At 40.2% G+C, this 13,701-nt stretch overlaps 2 protein-coding genes across 3 annotated transcripts; both read right to left on the reverse strand.

The window, feature by feature from the left end:
- Positions 1–772: 772 nt before the first annotated feature.
- Positions 773–5,973, reverse strand: RB195_005339 (uncharacterized protein; the record flags this gene model as incomplete). The annotated part of the gene is made up of 7 exons (XM_064177769.1): positions 773–847; positions 906–1,051; positions 1,105–1,231; positions 2,029–2,115; positions 2,184–2,361; positions 5,312–5,439; positions 5,806–5,973. 7 exons carry the CDS (start codon positions 5,971–5,973, stop codon positions 773–775), a joined length of 909 nt encoding a protein of 302 aa, XP_064034881.1.
- Positions 5,974–8,238: 2,265 nt separating this feature from the next.
- Positions 8,239–13,423, reverse strand: RB195_005340 (uncharacterized protein; the record flags this gene model as incomplete). 2 transcript variants are annotated; one of them, XM_064177771.1, is made up of 21 exons in its annotated part: positions 8,239–8,529; positions 8,598–8,745; positions 8,798–8,979; positions 9,039–9,146; positions 9,229–9,378; positions 9,728–9,877; positions 9,954–10,072; positions 10,244–10,305; positions 10,375–10,499; positions 10,554–10,646; positions 10,726–10,883; positions 10,944–11,048; positions 11,099–11,162; positions 11,370–11,429; positions 11,631–11,726; positions 11,798–11,892; positions 12,325–12,420; positions 12,490–12,554; positions 12,607–12,716; positions 13,172–13,255; positions 13,364–13,423. In XM_064177771.1, the coding sequence occupies 21 exons, from the start codon at positions 13,421–13,423 to the stop codon at positions 8,239–8,241; spliced, it is 2,421 nt and encodes an 806-aa protein (XP_064034882.1). The 2 variants fall into 2 exon arrangements, with proteins under 2 accessions (XP_064034882.1, XP_064034883.1); XM_064177770.1 differs by having other exon boundaries at positions 11,099–11,195.
- Positions 13,424–13,701: the final 278 nt, after the last annotated feature.

Here is a 13,701-nt window from a genome sequence, read left to right on the forward strand (position 1 = left end):
ACACACACACACACACACACACACACACACACACACACACACACACACACACACACACACACACACACACACACACACACACACACACACACACACACACACACACACACACACACACACACACACACACACACACACACACACACACACACACACACACACACACACACACACACACACACACACACACACACACACACACGCACACACACGCACACACACACACACACACACACACACACACACACACACACACACACACACACACACCACCCACACCACACGCGCACACACGCACACGCACCACACACACACACACCACCCACACGCGCGCACACACGCGCGCACACACGCGCACACACGCGCACACACACGCACACACGCGCACACACACGCACACACGCGCACACACACGCGCACACACACACACGCGCACACTAAGCTCGTTATTATATATCATGATATACAAAACTCTTTATTACATCCATTAACATTGGGAAATCTTGATAGATATAAGAATATTATCTGATGGAAAGCATTATACAAAAAGCTGCTCCAAATCGACTTCTCGGAAAAAAAATGTGACGGAATTAAAACAAGCAGTGTTAGGAAATATAGAGATTTGTTTAATAATCGTGTGAATGAGGACAATAAGGTGTAAGAGCACAGCAGGAGAAAATCTCGCATTTATCAACGGAATGTTAGCGACCTGACTCAGTGGAGTACTGTACAATGAGATTTGTGAAATAAATCCACAACGGTTCTGTAGAACCTAATCGTTAAAGAACCAATCCGGAGGTTGCACGAAGAACACACCGCCATCGGTCGCACAGTAAGTTGGACAAACCTGGAAAACCTCACATTTTAATAGACAGCACTATTGTGGTGTTTGCTACGTTTCTCACCCCCTTCTCTCCATCCTCTCCTGGTTCACCCATTGCTCCTTCGGGGCCCATTTCTCCTTTTCCACCAGGGAAACCGTCCTTTCCTTTTCTACCTCTGGGCCCAGCTGGTCCGATTGGTCCATCTATACCTGGCATACCTATCGGACCTGGAAACCAAACAAAATCATCCTTCTTCGATTATTTTCGGATTTTTCCTTACCAGGAGGCCCTGGAGGTCCTTCGTCTCCGACTTCACCAGGAGGTCCAGGAATAAACGGTTGCGGCACAGCATCTTCTCCTGGGTCACCTACTTCGCCATCCAAGCCGGGAATTCCACGAGGACCAGTCTAGAATAGCAATAACAGAAATGAAAAAAGTAGTCAAATATTCATATGAGCGCAAAGAAACCTAAAGTGAGTAGAATGCTAGAGTTTTCACTGAAAATTTATGGATAAACCCCCAATAATGTTCGCAGACGCGATCGCGCAGTTTGTGTGCATCAATATCAAGAAGTGATTATTGATCAAGCTCTATGACGTACCGTGTTTGATTGATAAGCATTATCAACTTTATTTAGTGGATGTTATGTGTTTTTACTGAGACCTTACAAGTTAATGGAAATCATATTATCATACCACTTTATAACGGGCTTATTCTATAAGTTATGTGTGTAGAAAAAAGTTCCACCATCAGTACTGCCTCAGGGGTGCCTCCGAGCCAGAAAACGGTGAAAACGGTTCAACGGCATAAGAAAATATTGTCAGCGACAGAAAACAATGAAGCGAGCCTATCAGTTCCAGATTGTTGAGCCGGTGTCATGAAGCATTGAACAAGGTCCAGTGATATTCGAGTGATGCGCTTTCGCCAAACTCACCATAATGTGACGAAGTCTGCGTCTAGTAATTTTTTTTAAATTGCAAACACACACCACAAACATTTCTGAAGGGCACATAAAGCGCTCTGATTAACAACTGTTTTCATTCTGTGAAATAAAACCTCGAAAAGCCCTCTAAGCTTCTTTGCTTTTCTGATGCATTACTTATGAGGTGAGCAAAGCGAACCCCACAAAAAGTCCATCAACCGGACGTTCAGGCTAGTTTATAAATGAACTACATCGCGAGGATAAATGTGGTTGCAAATTCACCTCTCCCTTTGCGCCTAATCTACCATCGAGTCCTCGTTTTCCAGGTTCTCCAGGAATTCCAACCACACCTTTCTCCCCGGGTGGACCCTAAACAACTTACGGTACTCTCCATTGAAAAAACTTCACCACAGCAAATAAAGCAAATTTTAGCTCACCTGTAATCCTGCTGCGCCCTGTACTCCCGTCGGACAAGGATCTGGGCACACTTTCTTGTAGTCAATGGGAGGCTCACAGGGTAATCGTGCCGGTAGACCCGGTGCTCCTGGAGCACCAGCTGGTCCCGGCATTCCATCTCTTCCTGGTAGACCTGGTGGCCCGGGTGGATATTCGCATCTAAAAGGAATCTCTTTGCGTTATCTAGGGACCTTCAATTGAATCAAAATCTCCGTTTAAATTACATACGATTGTACAAAAGCTGAAAACCGGAACAATAAAAAGAGGAGCAGAAATAGTTTCGGAGAGGGTTTATGTGGATTTCGAACCAACATCATTATCGTTACATAACGGCGACGTGTCGTGTCAAAAAGTCTTATTGACCGCCTTTTGACGACCATGAATGAATGGTATGTCATTGTAATGTTGTCTCATTTCCAACACGATAAAAATTTAGCGCTATTCAGTCTTTTGCAGTACACAAACAAGAGAGAGCATCCATTTTCGCAAGGCCCTGATTAGAGGGAATCGACAGATTTCGGGATTCTCAAAATCCGAACCATGCGAATCACAGTGGTTGGGACTAGGGACCTGGTCTATTTGCTTAAATTACCTTTCAAAAGCTCATACCACTCCATTTCAGTGTTATGTAGTAGCTCCGTAGTATGTAGCAATATAGTAAGCTATATGCAGTTTGCAAAAATAATAGCCGCTTTCATGCACCATTACGTTCGTGTAGTGTTTTAAAGAAAATCCTTCACAAATGTGGTCATGATATATGTCATTAGGAAGGTTTTTTACCGCTATAGATTTATGTCGTTTCTTATTTATCGTTGATTTTATGTCTAAAATAACCGTATATCTGCAGATGCTTGCAAAACGAAAAATTCGCGTTATTTTAGGGTAGTTGTTGAAGTCGAGTTGAAACTTGGCCATAATGCTGTGGAAACAACGCGAAATATCATAAAAGACGATGACGATACAGCTTATCAGAGTACTACGCTTAGATAGTTTGAAAAACCGCGCTTTCGCTCTCAAGGACGAGGAAGGCTAAGGCCTTCAAAATTCGAAAAAGACAGTCGACGGCAATAATTGAAGCTGATACGAGTAAAGCAACGCGAGAAGTTGCTGAACTCTGAAAAGTTTGATTGATAAAGTTGTTATTGAGACGGGCCATAGTACTTGAAAGTTGCTGTTTGAGTACGGGCTTTGTTTTTTACCAACCCGATAGCTGCGTTGTTAATCAAGAAATTGTGATCTATCAAGAAATGCAGAAGTGTTTTTTATCTGTACATATAGTATGGTCAAGACGACATGAAGCACTTACGCAATTGCGTACGCGGCTTCTCTCAACGCCCTTCGGTGGAGCGTAGAGGTTAGGAGCGTGGTGAAACCTTTGCTGACAGCACCCATCGCTGCAGTTCGCGACGGTCCCAACCCGGTTCCAACTGCTGCCTCTATCGCGCCGTTTCGATTGCGTACGCAAATGCACCGCAACTACACTCGTGATTTATGTCGTTTTGACCCGACTATAGTTGGTACTGCTTTGGTTAATGTAATTCAAGTACCGGAAATAGATTCCTGGATCGGGAAAACAAAAAACGCAAGCGCGAAAAGGGCCGTAAAATGGAAAATAATTAACGAAAGGTGGTAGCGGAACCCTTTTAAGAAAGTGTGATTCAAACTAATCAGGTTAATGAGACAAAAACTTAGAAAGCGAACTCTGTACAAGAGAATCGAAGAGAGCGAGGTTTCTGTTGACTGCTGAGTTTCATTGAGAAGGTGCACATCTGTTGAAATGAAGTGGACAGTCTCGCTAATAAAATGCCAAATATCAAATGAACTCATGAAACGACTAGTCAAAACGTGAACTTAAAGACAAGACAACGAGGAAATTATCAAGCATGTCAGCACATAACTCGAATGTCAACTGTTCTCCTCGCTGTGTTAGTTAGTTGTGGGCTGGATACCTTAGGAGAACGCAACACGGTGTTCTATAAAACCTAAATGCAACTAACAGCAAATTTCATCCATATTATCCCGTCATCTATGGGGAGTAGAGAGATTATCCGGAATTATCATTGACTATCTGACTCATAGACATGAAAAGAGACGTCTCAAGATATCCCAAGAAAAAACTTAAAAGAAAAAGGCTTTTGATTGTTTTTACAAGGCTAAGTTCGAAGCTTTTTCGAACAAATCAAATCAATCATGTCAGATAATCGCCGAAGCCACAAAAAAGATGTATGTACAGACGGGCCCGATGCAATCAGCCAAAAATTAGCTGCGAGTGAAATAGTCTACATACACTGGTTGAGGAAAAAAAACAAGAACTAGACCCGAAGCAGCTATGACGGGCTGAGTTGTATAACTACTAACAGCTTCACATATTTAAACAGGAGTAGAGCTAATCAAAGTTCTAGAATAGAAGAGAGCTACGCACGTAGCATTACCAAAACGAGACTTCGCATCAAAATGTTCTGGAGGATTCTTTCTAATGGTGAAACAGTAAAGAGAAAAGCGGAAGGCGTATATTATGTCGAGTTCGGCTCTATCTCATTTATACCAAAGTAAAACAGACATGTTTAATGGGCCTCGACCAACAAAAAAAAAACGGCGGACCGTTCAATTCACTGTCGCAAATTAATGACACGGTATGCACATTTCCAATGTTTCTCATAGCGGTTATAAAGACGAACGTGATCCTGCACCAAATCCGAAAAATCTCTTCAAAATCAGTAATTTTGAATGCTTCTCTTCATCATTCTTCGCCAATGGCTGAACAAGTGGATAATGTTGATGAAATGGCATGAAATATTTCACCGTCAATGCGATAGCCATGCATTCAGAGGTGAGTTCAACCTTTCTCTATCCTCGTCAACGTTATCTCGACACCCTACTGCATACTTTGTTTTATTAGATACACGTTTGAAAAAACAATGATCAATCAATGTGCACCTCCTAAAGCATGATATCGTTACTTTTTCGAAGAAGACTATAAAAATGAAACATTTTTGTTGCTTACTATATAAATTAAACTACTAATGACATAGTTGAACGAAATAGTTGATTAATTAGAAAACGCAAATGAAAATTAATAGACGTGATCATCTGAATGGAAGAAGCTCACTTGCAATTTTCCTCCTCCTCATAGTCTTCATACTCGAATTTGTCCCTTTTTTGTCTCGTTTGTCTAGTAGAATTTAAGTGGTTAAAGCCGTAGCGCATGAGAAGCGATGAGAGTTCTGTTGACGTAGCCTGAATTGGAGGACTTGTCGGAATTCAAAAAATGCATTTGTCAGTAATAATAACGATTTCTATCAATAATGAAACTTCTTAATGGCTCAATAAGCTAACAAAAGAAAGAAGCCAGTTCAGAATTTTTCTGACTAAACCTTGCCTAATTATCAGTTACTTGAGGAATAAACTACTCTTATTCACTCAAAGAGATTCGGAAGTACCACTGTTCCATTGAACTATCATAGCATCGTCGAATTAATTCTTGCTGTCTATTTTTCCCTGCTCTTTCGATCAGAAAAAAGAAAAACCGAATTTTTAGTTCGAATAAATCATTAAGTTTTTTTTAAAGGAGAATTCACTTATCCAAGCCATTCCAAAGCTCACCGCGCAGTATCTCGCATCACTTTTCAACAGATCACTGTTAGTCTCAGCAAATTCGCTGATCATTGGGACTACGGTGACCAAGAAGGCGGTGGAGACAAGGGTTGTCGACAGCGAAACGGCTATCACACCCTTATAGGCGGACTCCCTGGTGGAGTCCAGCTGCTTCATCCCTGGACCTGGTTACAAATCAATAGTACTAGTTATTTGAGCTGAATAAGTAGCCACGGTAGATCGATAGCAGTGCTTGACGGAAGAAATATGACAAAAATTAGTGCGCGAATAAGCGACGTAGTGTTATCAACTCTGGTCACACAGGCGAATAAGACTCCTTCGTTCGGGCGACGCCGACAAGGAGCGGCGTTGCATTGACCTACTATTGAGACGCAGACTTTCTTTCTCGACTGCTCGTCCCAATTTCAGATTATCTCCGATATGGAGCGAAAGTCATTTGCCCAACGTCCATTTGAACATGCATTCTCCCACATTAGCAATTCACTACGTCATCGAAAGTCCTATCTCGCCCGTATATCGCCTATAGGGTTGTTGTCCGGGGATGTTCCATTGGAATAGTGGTAGCAAGGAAATTCTCATGTATACTATTTCTTGGGAGTCCTTTTCAGCTTGCACTTCCGATTTGACCGTTCTCCTTAGCGACCTTCAACTTCTCCAAACTGAGGTGGTCTCATGATTTTGAGATAACGCACTCGCAACTGATCGTTTTATTTTGTTGACGTTCTTGACATGAATTATTTTATTTCTTACAACATTTCCAATTCTTGAACGAACAGAAACTGTTTTCACGGGATTTTCATAGACATTTCGAACTTATACTGCTACTTTGATAAATCGGAGTAGTATGTACACATGCAACACAATAATAATTAATAGTAATATAACAATAATAATAAAATAATACATGAACATATGCACTTGCTCCAAGATTTCTAGGGAAAGGATTTCTACGGTTCTTGGCAATCAGCGCGTGAGATGCTATTTTTGAGAGAATATATTAGTATGGACTAAACATTCTGAATGAGACGAGAATGTTTTAAGAAATTTCCAAGTGCCTGACATCGAATATTTCCGAAGAATAGTGATCAAGAATAAAAACTCTTATTTTTTTTGTGGATGTATGTATTTAGCGATTGAGAACAAAAAATTTTCCTTGAATTTTGAGTTTCAAAACTGTTGGTTGATTTTCGTTCCGTGCTCTAGAAACATGTGGAAATCCTGCAATATTTATTCCTGATTATTTATGTTCACGCTTTCCCCCATTCAAGAAAAAAGACGGATTCAGTTTTCGCGAAAAGTCGCACTGAGATTGAGAAAGCGATGATTTGCTTCCATCCATCAACAAACTATCAGTTGTCTTCAAGAGATCGTGGACTACGTTCACACACATTCCCGAAACAATGCGAACATTCATTAGCGATCCAGTCCATAGTTTCTCATCATCAAACTATCTGTTTATCAACATTAGGCATAATGTCATGAGAAAATCAAAAGAAAGCGCTGTCTCATTTGGGAATTGACACGAAATTCTAGGAGATGATCCGGACAAACCAGGAACACCCATTTTTCTAGTGTACATTATGTGACCTCGGTGAAATTTCAATTTTCTATAAAACTGATATAGGAAATGATTGTAAAAGGCACCTTCTACAGGAAATTGCTCAGTAAATATACGTTTTCACTCTTCTTATACCCAGTTCGGACAACAAAACTTTCCTTCACTTCTTTTTAATTGGAAGATAAGATAAGAAAGACGAACCTCGCAGAGACAAAAAAAAGGGTCAAACTTCCTCGTCACCATTCCTTGTTACCTTATCGCGATTTTTTTATGTTGCTTATTACCGTTCATCAGGTCGTCAATTTTTTTCATTTACTTTAATTGGAAAAACTGTGAAAAGCTCGTAATAGTAGGACCGTAGACGAGTTTCTGCAAATAAACTTGATCTGTCCGCAGAATATCTGCATTTCCTCTCATTTCTATCGCAGAGGGCTGTTTAGCAAATTAGTAACAGCTAGTTATTTTTCTTATCTCAAGTAAAAACTCTAACGAAACTAACAATACCTCGTCTATTATAGCGAAAAGATGTGTAAAAAAAAAGAAATCGAGGCGCGTGTCCAACCAACTGCAGCCTAGGCAGTGCCTCACTCGACTATCAACCAAATCCAGAGCTGCAGCGGTTGCTAGCAGACTAAATGACAGATGCCAACGGTAACTTCTACAGCTCATAATTTCATAGCAAATCTATAGAAGCATCACTAGCACTGAATATAAAGAATTTACTCCATCATTGGTAGAGATCCATATGCGAATAAGGAGAGGTATAACAAGATCACGTGTGGGGAAGGTAGTGAATAATTAGGAGGTTATCGCATAAAATCCTTACCAACTTAAAACAATGTAAGCTAACTAAGCTAAGAAATCTAGTCATCATCAGGAATATCAACTTTACGACGCTTTAACACAAAAGAATCCTCGCTTTTGTGGTCATGGGTACTTTTCGGTGTAATTTTAGGAGGTACAAATCCATCTAGAACGTCATCTATAGTGTTTTTGGGTGTTTTTGGAGTAAGCTTCGGTGGAATAAAATCTTTCAGCGCATCGTCGTGAACGTCTCTTGGAGTTTTTGGAGCAACTTTCATTGATACAGAATCATCCAAATCACATAATGTTGGTTGAGTATCAAGCACGAAGTCCTCGCCATCGCCGAAAATCTGAAAACTTGAAAAAGAAAAAGACTGACACATGTGAATGCCTTCATGAGCAAAAAACAAAATCTCACATCATCATCAATCCGGATCTCGCTATCATCTGCGCTGCTTTCTACAAGATAATAGGCGATCCCCACACTATCAGGATCCTTATCCACAAGCATTTTATTCAGATCAGAAATTCCTAGCCATGAACAGAACTCGGCCGATTGAGGATTCCTATAGCAACACGCAGTTCACTCTAATTAAAAAAAAACTAAAATGAACTTGCCTGTAGTATGGAGACGACTGCGCTCGTCGAGCTTCCTGCGTATCATTCTTTAATGGTCTCGCAGTTTGTTGGAAATTCTCAGGGATAGTCAGATCTCCAAGCTCAAAAATACTCGCGAGTTCTTCCTCTTTTGGCCGGAAATCCCATCGCTCAGTGCTATGAGCGGAGGGGAGGTAGGCGTTCTGAACGAAGTTGTCTATACTTGCAATTGGAAATAAAATGTCTTTTAATGCTCACTTACAGAACGTGATATGCTTGTAAACCTGTCTGTGTTCTTCAAAATGGCTAGCCACTGAGGATCATAAGATAGCTTTAACTCGGCATCATCATCTATATCTAATTCCAAAGCCTAAAGGCGACACTAATACTGAAGATAGAGGGGAAAATAGTTTCAGCACTCTAGAACAATACTAACGAAACGAATGATACACCTGAATAAAATGTCTATGAGGAATCGGTTTGTCAAGTGCCAAGAACCGAGTAGGCATCGCTCCTGGAGAACCATCCTTGTTTTCATGTGGCACCAATGCGGCGAAGCCTACGTGCAGATGAGCAGCAAACCAGTATTTTGGGCGCATATCCTGAGAATTCGGCAGCCATTTATCTTTGGATTCAAAATAAACTATTGATAAGACTACTTTTGTGTTGGTGAATTCTTTTTCCAGTTACTGCAGCGATAATCGTAACTATCCCTTGAAAATTTGCAAGAAATGAAGAGTTAAACTGGTGAGTAAATCCTTTCCATGAGAAATAGAACTCCCTTAGACTTTTGTACTGGACTAATATGTTTCTATTCATACAAAACGGAAAAAAATACGCTACTTTTCCTTTTCCTATGCGTACAATCACCTCTGCTGTTGATAATCGCTAACCTTCAGACCAAAAAGAAAATTCAAAAAAAAAGAAGAAAATGAAGCAATAAAAACTGACATATAACAACTGCATTGTAGAAGGATTCCCAAGTTTACCGCCGTTGATGTCGTCCAGAAAAAATGGCTTAATTCTCAGCAAGCGATTCTTATCCCCAAAATCTACGATTCCAGCTGGCCAGTCATGAGTCACCATGATATCTATAGGATTCTAAAACGAGGTATAAGAGACGAAAAAAGACCAACTAAAAAATAAAAGAGAAAGACCAGATATTACTAAAACTCACGCTTGTAATGTCATTATCAGGTGGTCTTAGCTGTTTTAGACGCCATACGTCTAGATTGCGTACGTGGTAGCAAGAAACCACATCACCATATTGGGCATAAGGTGGCCGTTCATAGTGTCCTGCGGCGAAAAAAGATGTTGCTGACGAAGGTCAGGGTATGCTTCTCAATTAAAATAGGCGAAAAGCAAAGACTATTATTATCTTTAACATTTTCAATAGTCGCATCAGAAGAAACAATAACAAGTTGATGCTAACTGTAGAATTATTTTTAGAAAAATTCAGAATCGTACCTCGATTGAACTCTTTTATGTTAAATATTCCCGACAGGCCAGCTATTCGTAAACCACCAAACCTGTAATTCCGATCCATATGGATAAAGTTATACGTATTCGTGCATTCAAATTTGAGCTCTGTGTGGAACCTTATCACATTTGCGAACCCCATATAGTATATGTTTGGGGCTACCCAACCTCCGTTTGGCAACTCTGACAAGTATCCCGAAGCTTCGTGGTTTCCTCCAACAAAGAGTGTAAGAACTGGTGCAGTCTGAATATTGTACATTGAAGCAGCAGAATAAAAGCGAGTAATAGCGGGTAATACCTTTTCTCCTGAGTAGTACTTGTAGAACGTTTGTATGGACCGGTATTTCTCGTTCACATGCATGTGATGCAAATCTCCATAGTTTCTTACAGCCTTAATAACGTAAATAATAAACCTTAGCAAAATTTGAACGGAACCGTTCCTGAATATAGAGAAGAGAGTAAAAATACACCTGATAATCACCACAGCAGATGAGTAGATCAAAATTATATCCTTTGTCCTTTTCTATTTCAGCTAAGACTTCATATATTTTGTCCATTTCACCATGAGCACATCCAGCAACCGCTAACCTCAGCTTTCTTGAGCTAGTCTTAGCGCTCTGCGCAGCATCTACGAGGGACGAACGTTTTCGTTTTCTTTAAAGACTTGGAAATTCGCTCCGAACTGTACCTCCGCTTCCTTCAACCTTGCTTGGACTATCAGAGCTGGGCCCAGGATTCTCACTTTCAACCATCCCAGGTTCTCCAGTAGAGCTGCATTTCATGTCTACATGATCTGAACATATAGTATGTAGCTGCTTTCAAATACGTGTTTTGAGAAATCACCTTTAGGACTTTCAACCTGCGCTTCTTCTTCATTCTCCTCTACTATCGGAGCATTATTGCTCCCCTGAACATCTGTCATACCAAAATCTAAATAAAGCTGCAGAGAAATTGTTGGCGTTCATAAGGAGAATCAGTACCAAAGGGTCAAAAACCATGTGATGTCGCAACATCACAAGCAGCATTATGAAGTTTTTATACAGTAAACTGGACGTTAACATAACAACATGTACACAGTAAGAATATGTGAGATCTACTTCCTCCAGTAATCAACCTTTTCCATCTCCACTAACGGTAAGAGTTGATCGGCAAAATCCCGTAGTTGTTTGGCGGCCTAGAGATGTAATGAAATCAAAAACTGATTGTGGCTAATTCATTAAAAATCCTTCAGGATCTTTCAAGAAATGTGAAATCCATAAGATACAAAATAAGAAATAAATAAAATGATACAAAAAAGGAAAAAAATCCATAAAATTCCGCGACATAAAGGACATAAACCACACAAATGCAAACAAAAGTAGCTAGCACAACTCACAGCAGTGTATTCAGCAGAATCTGGCAAACAAACACTCATCTCCACAAGATAGGAATCAGAGAATCGTTTCAAATTTGCTTGATCATAGTGTCCCGCCTGAATATACTACTAAGCTAAGAAGGAAAGAAATCAGCCTCGAACTAAACGTAAATACTAAACAGCTTCACCTTCTCTGTCTTTTGAATCTGGCTGAGCACTACTTTCATCTTTCCATTCGTCCAAACTGTTCCTTTTGCAATATACTCGTAATCCATGCGCAAACCTGTAGAAACTGGGGTTCAGGAAAAGAACAAATGCTGGAAATTGTCAAAAATGGCCCACAATTTTTTTTTCGAAGAAGAAAAATCCTTCGACAACATGATATTTATAAATAGAAAATACACAACACCTCAAACCTTTTTCAGGGAATAAAAATTAGGAGAAAATTTGTCAGGAAACCTCACCAAGAAAACAAGACGGGAAAACATAGTCGGGGGGAGCACACAGGTGCTACCTTTCTTCCAGGAGTACTATCTTCGTTTCTCTCTTCGTAACTTTAGTTTACATGTCGTAGAGCCTCCAAGAATAATGCTTAGTTGCTAGGGCCCCGACTGATTTAGTTATTTACTTCTAGAGATAAAGGTGCGGTTGGGGGCCCCTCTCCAAATTCACTTCACCCAACAAAACAATAACTACATAATAAATGTGAACAAACCCAATGTCTTTACGAAATCCATCATCAAATGTGAGTAAGCGATGGAGTCGATTACCTTCCGAACGATTACGGGGCACTTCTGATCGGGTTCAGGTCCTAAAAATAATGAAGGTGATAATACTGACTATGCACAACGAATTAATTTCTCAATGCAAACTAATTAACCTCCAATATATCGAAACTGCCATTGGTGACTGTTGAAAGAGTCTACATTGAAGCGCCGACGCAGTCTAAACCAAAAATCAACCACGAACTAAGGAGCAGTTGCATCAAGAAACAAACCTAATAGTTACGTCTGGATCTGTACCTGTTCGAAGACTGAAAGAGAGATCATGTTCGTGAAATTCAGTTGAACCTGGATCACAAAGACCCGTTAATCGACGTTCCAAATCCTGCAGACGATACGTGACAACATCTCAAAGAAGTAAAGACGAAGAAAATGGAAATACTAATTAGATCATTTCAAAATCGTCAGGCAACCTTTTTTTTTGTTGAAAAGAGAGCGACATCGAGAAAATTGGCAACCAGAAATAGACAAAGTGAACTATATAGCAATGAAGCAGTTAGTAGCGCTAAAGCCTGCCATGATATTTGGCAAAGATTAATTATGTTTGCTGGAGGATGGAAGTAATAGAACTAGGAGATCAACGTTCTCAAAAGTCTGTGGACAAAAAATTTTAGTCTTTCAGACCTGAAAAACGAAACGAAGATGTAAAGCTGATAACTTCGTTACCCATTCTGAAGAGAGGAAAACATACTTCCAAACGCGATAATAAAATATTTAAGCAGTAGGGCACATAAAGAAAGAGAAAAACATTCGAAATCTTGAGAAAAAAAAAATCCATACCGGCAAATTATCTGCGAACACGCTTCCGTACAGGATCAGTTCTTGACATTGATATGGCATCGAAGTTAGGGCAGCCTTCGTCGCCTAATGATAGACTATGAATAAAAGAGGTATTGCATGCAAAATAATAGCGACACGCCCATACAAGCAGAAATATACTAATCAAAGACGGAAAATAAAGAAAATTCACACCTGACCTCCATCCATGTCATCATCACCTTTGTCTGCGTCTGGAGCCCGTGGTTTCATCATATTCGCACTAACGATGAAGCACAACGATGAAGAAGAATGCGGAAGCAGTATCCAGAAATCGAAATCAAAAATCTCCCCACTCGATCCGAGACCGGTCACCAGTTTGGCGTTGGAGCACGTTAACTGAATTCGTCTCTGATTTGGATGTTATGCGGATATCGTTTTCGCTATCGTTTTTCTTTCTGTTATTTTCGGTGGTGTAATCTCGCATAGATCCTTATTCCATCTTTTCTCTCCACCTCGCAACACCTCGTTTCGTTTATTGATAAGTCTTAATT

This window comes from Necator americanus, chromosome I (genome assembly GCF_031761385.1).
Source record: "Necator americanus strain Aroian chromosome I, whole genome shotgun sequence".
Classification (NCBI taxonomy): Eukaryota; Metazoa; Nematoda; class Chromadorea; order Rhabditida; family Ancylostomatidae; genus Necator; species Necator americanus.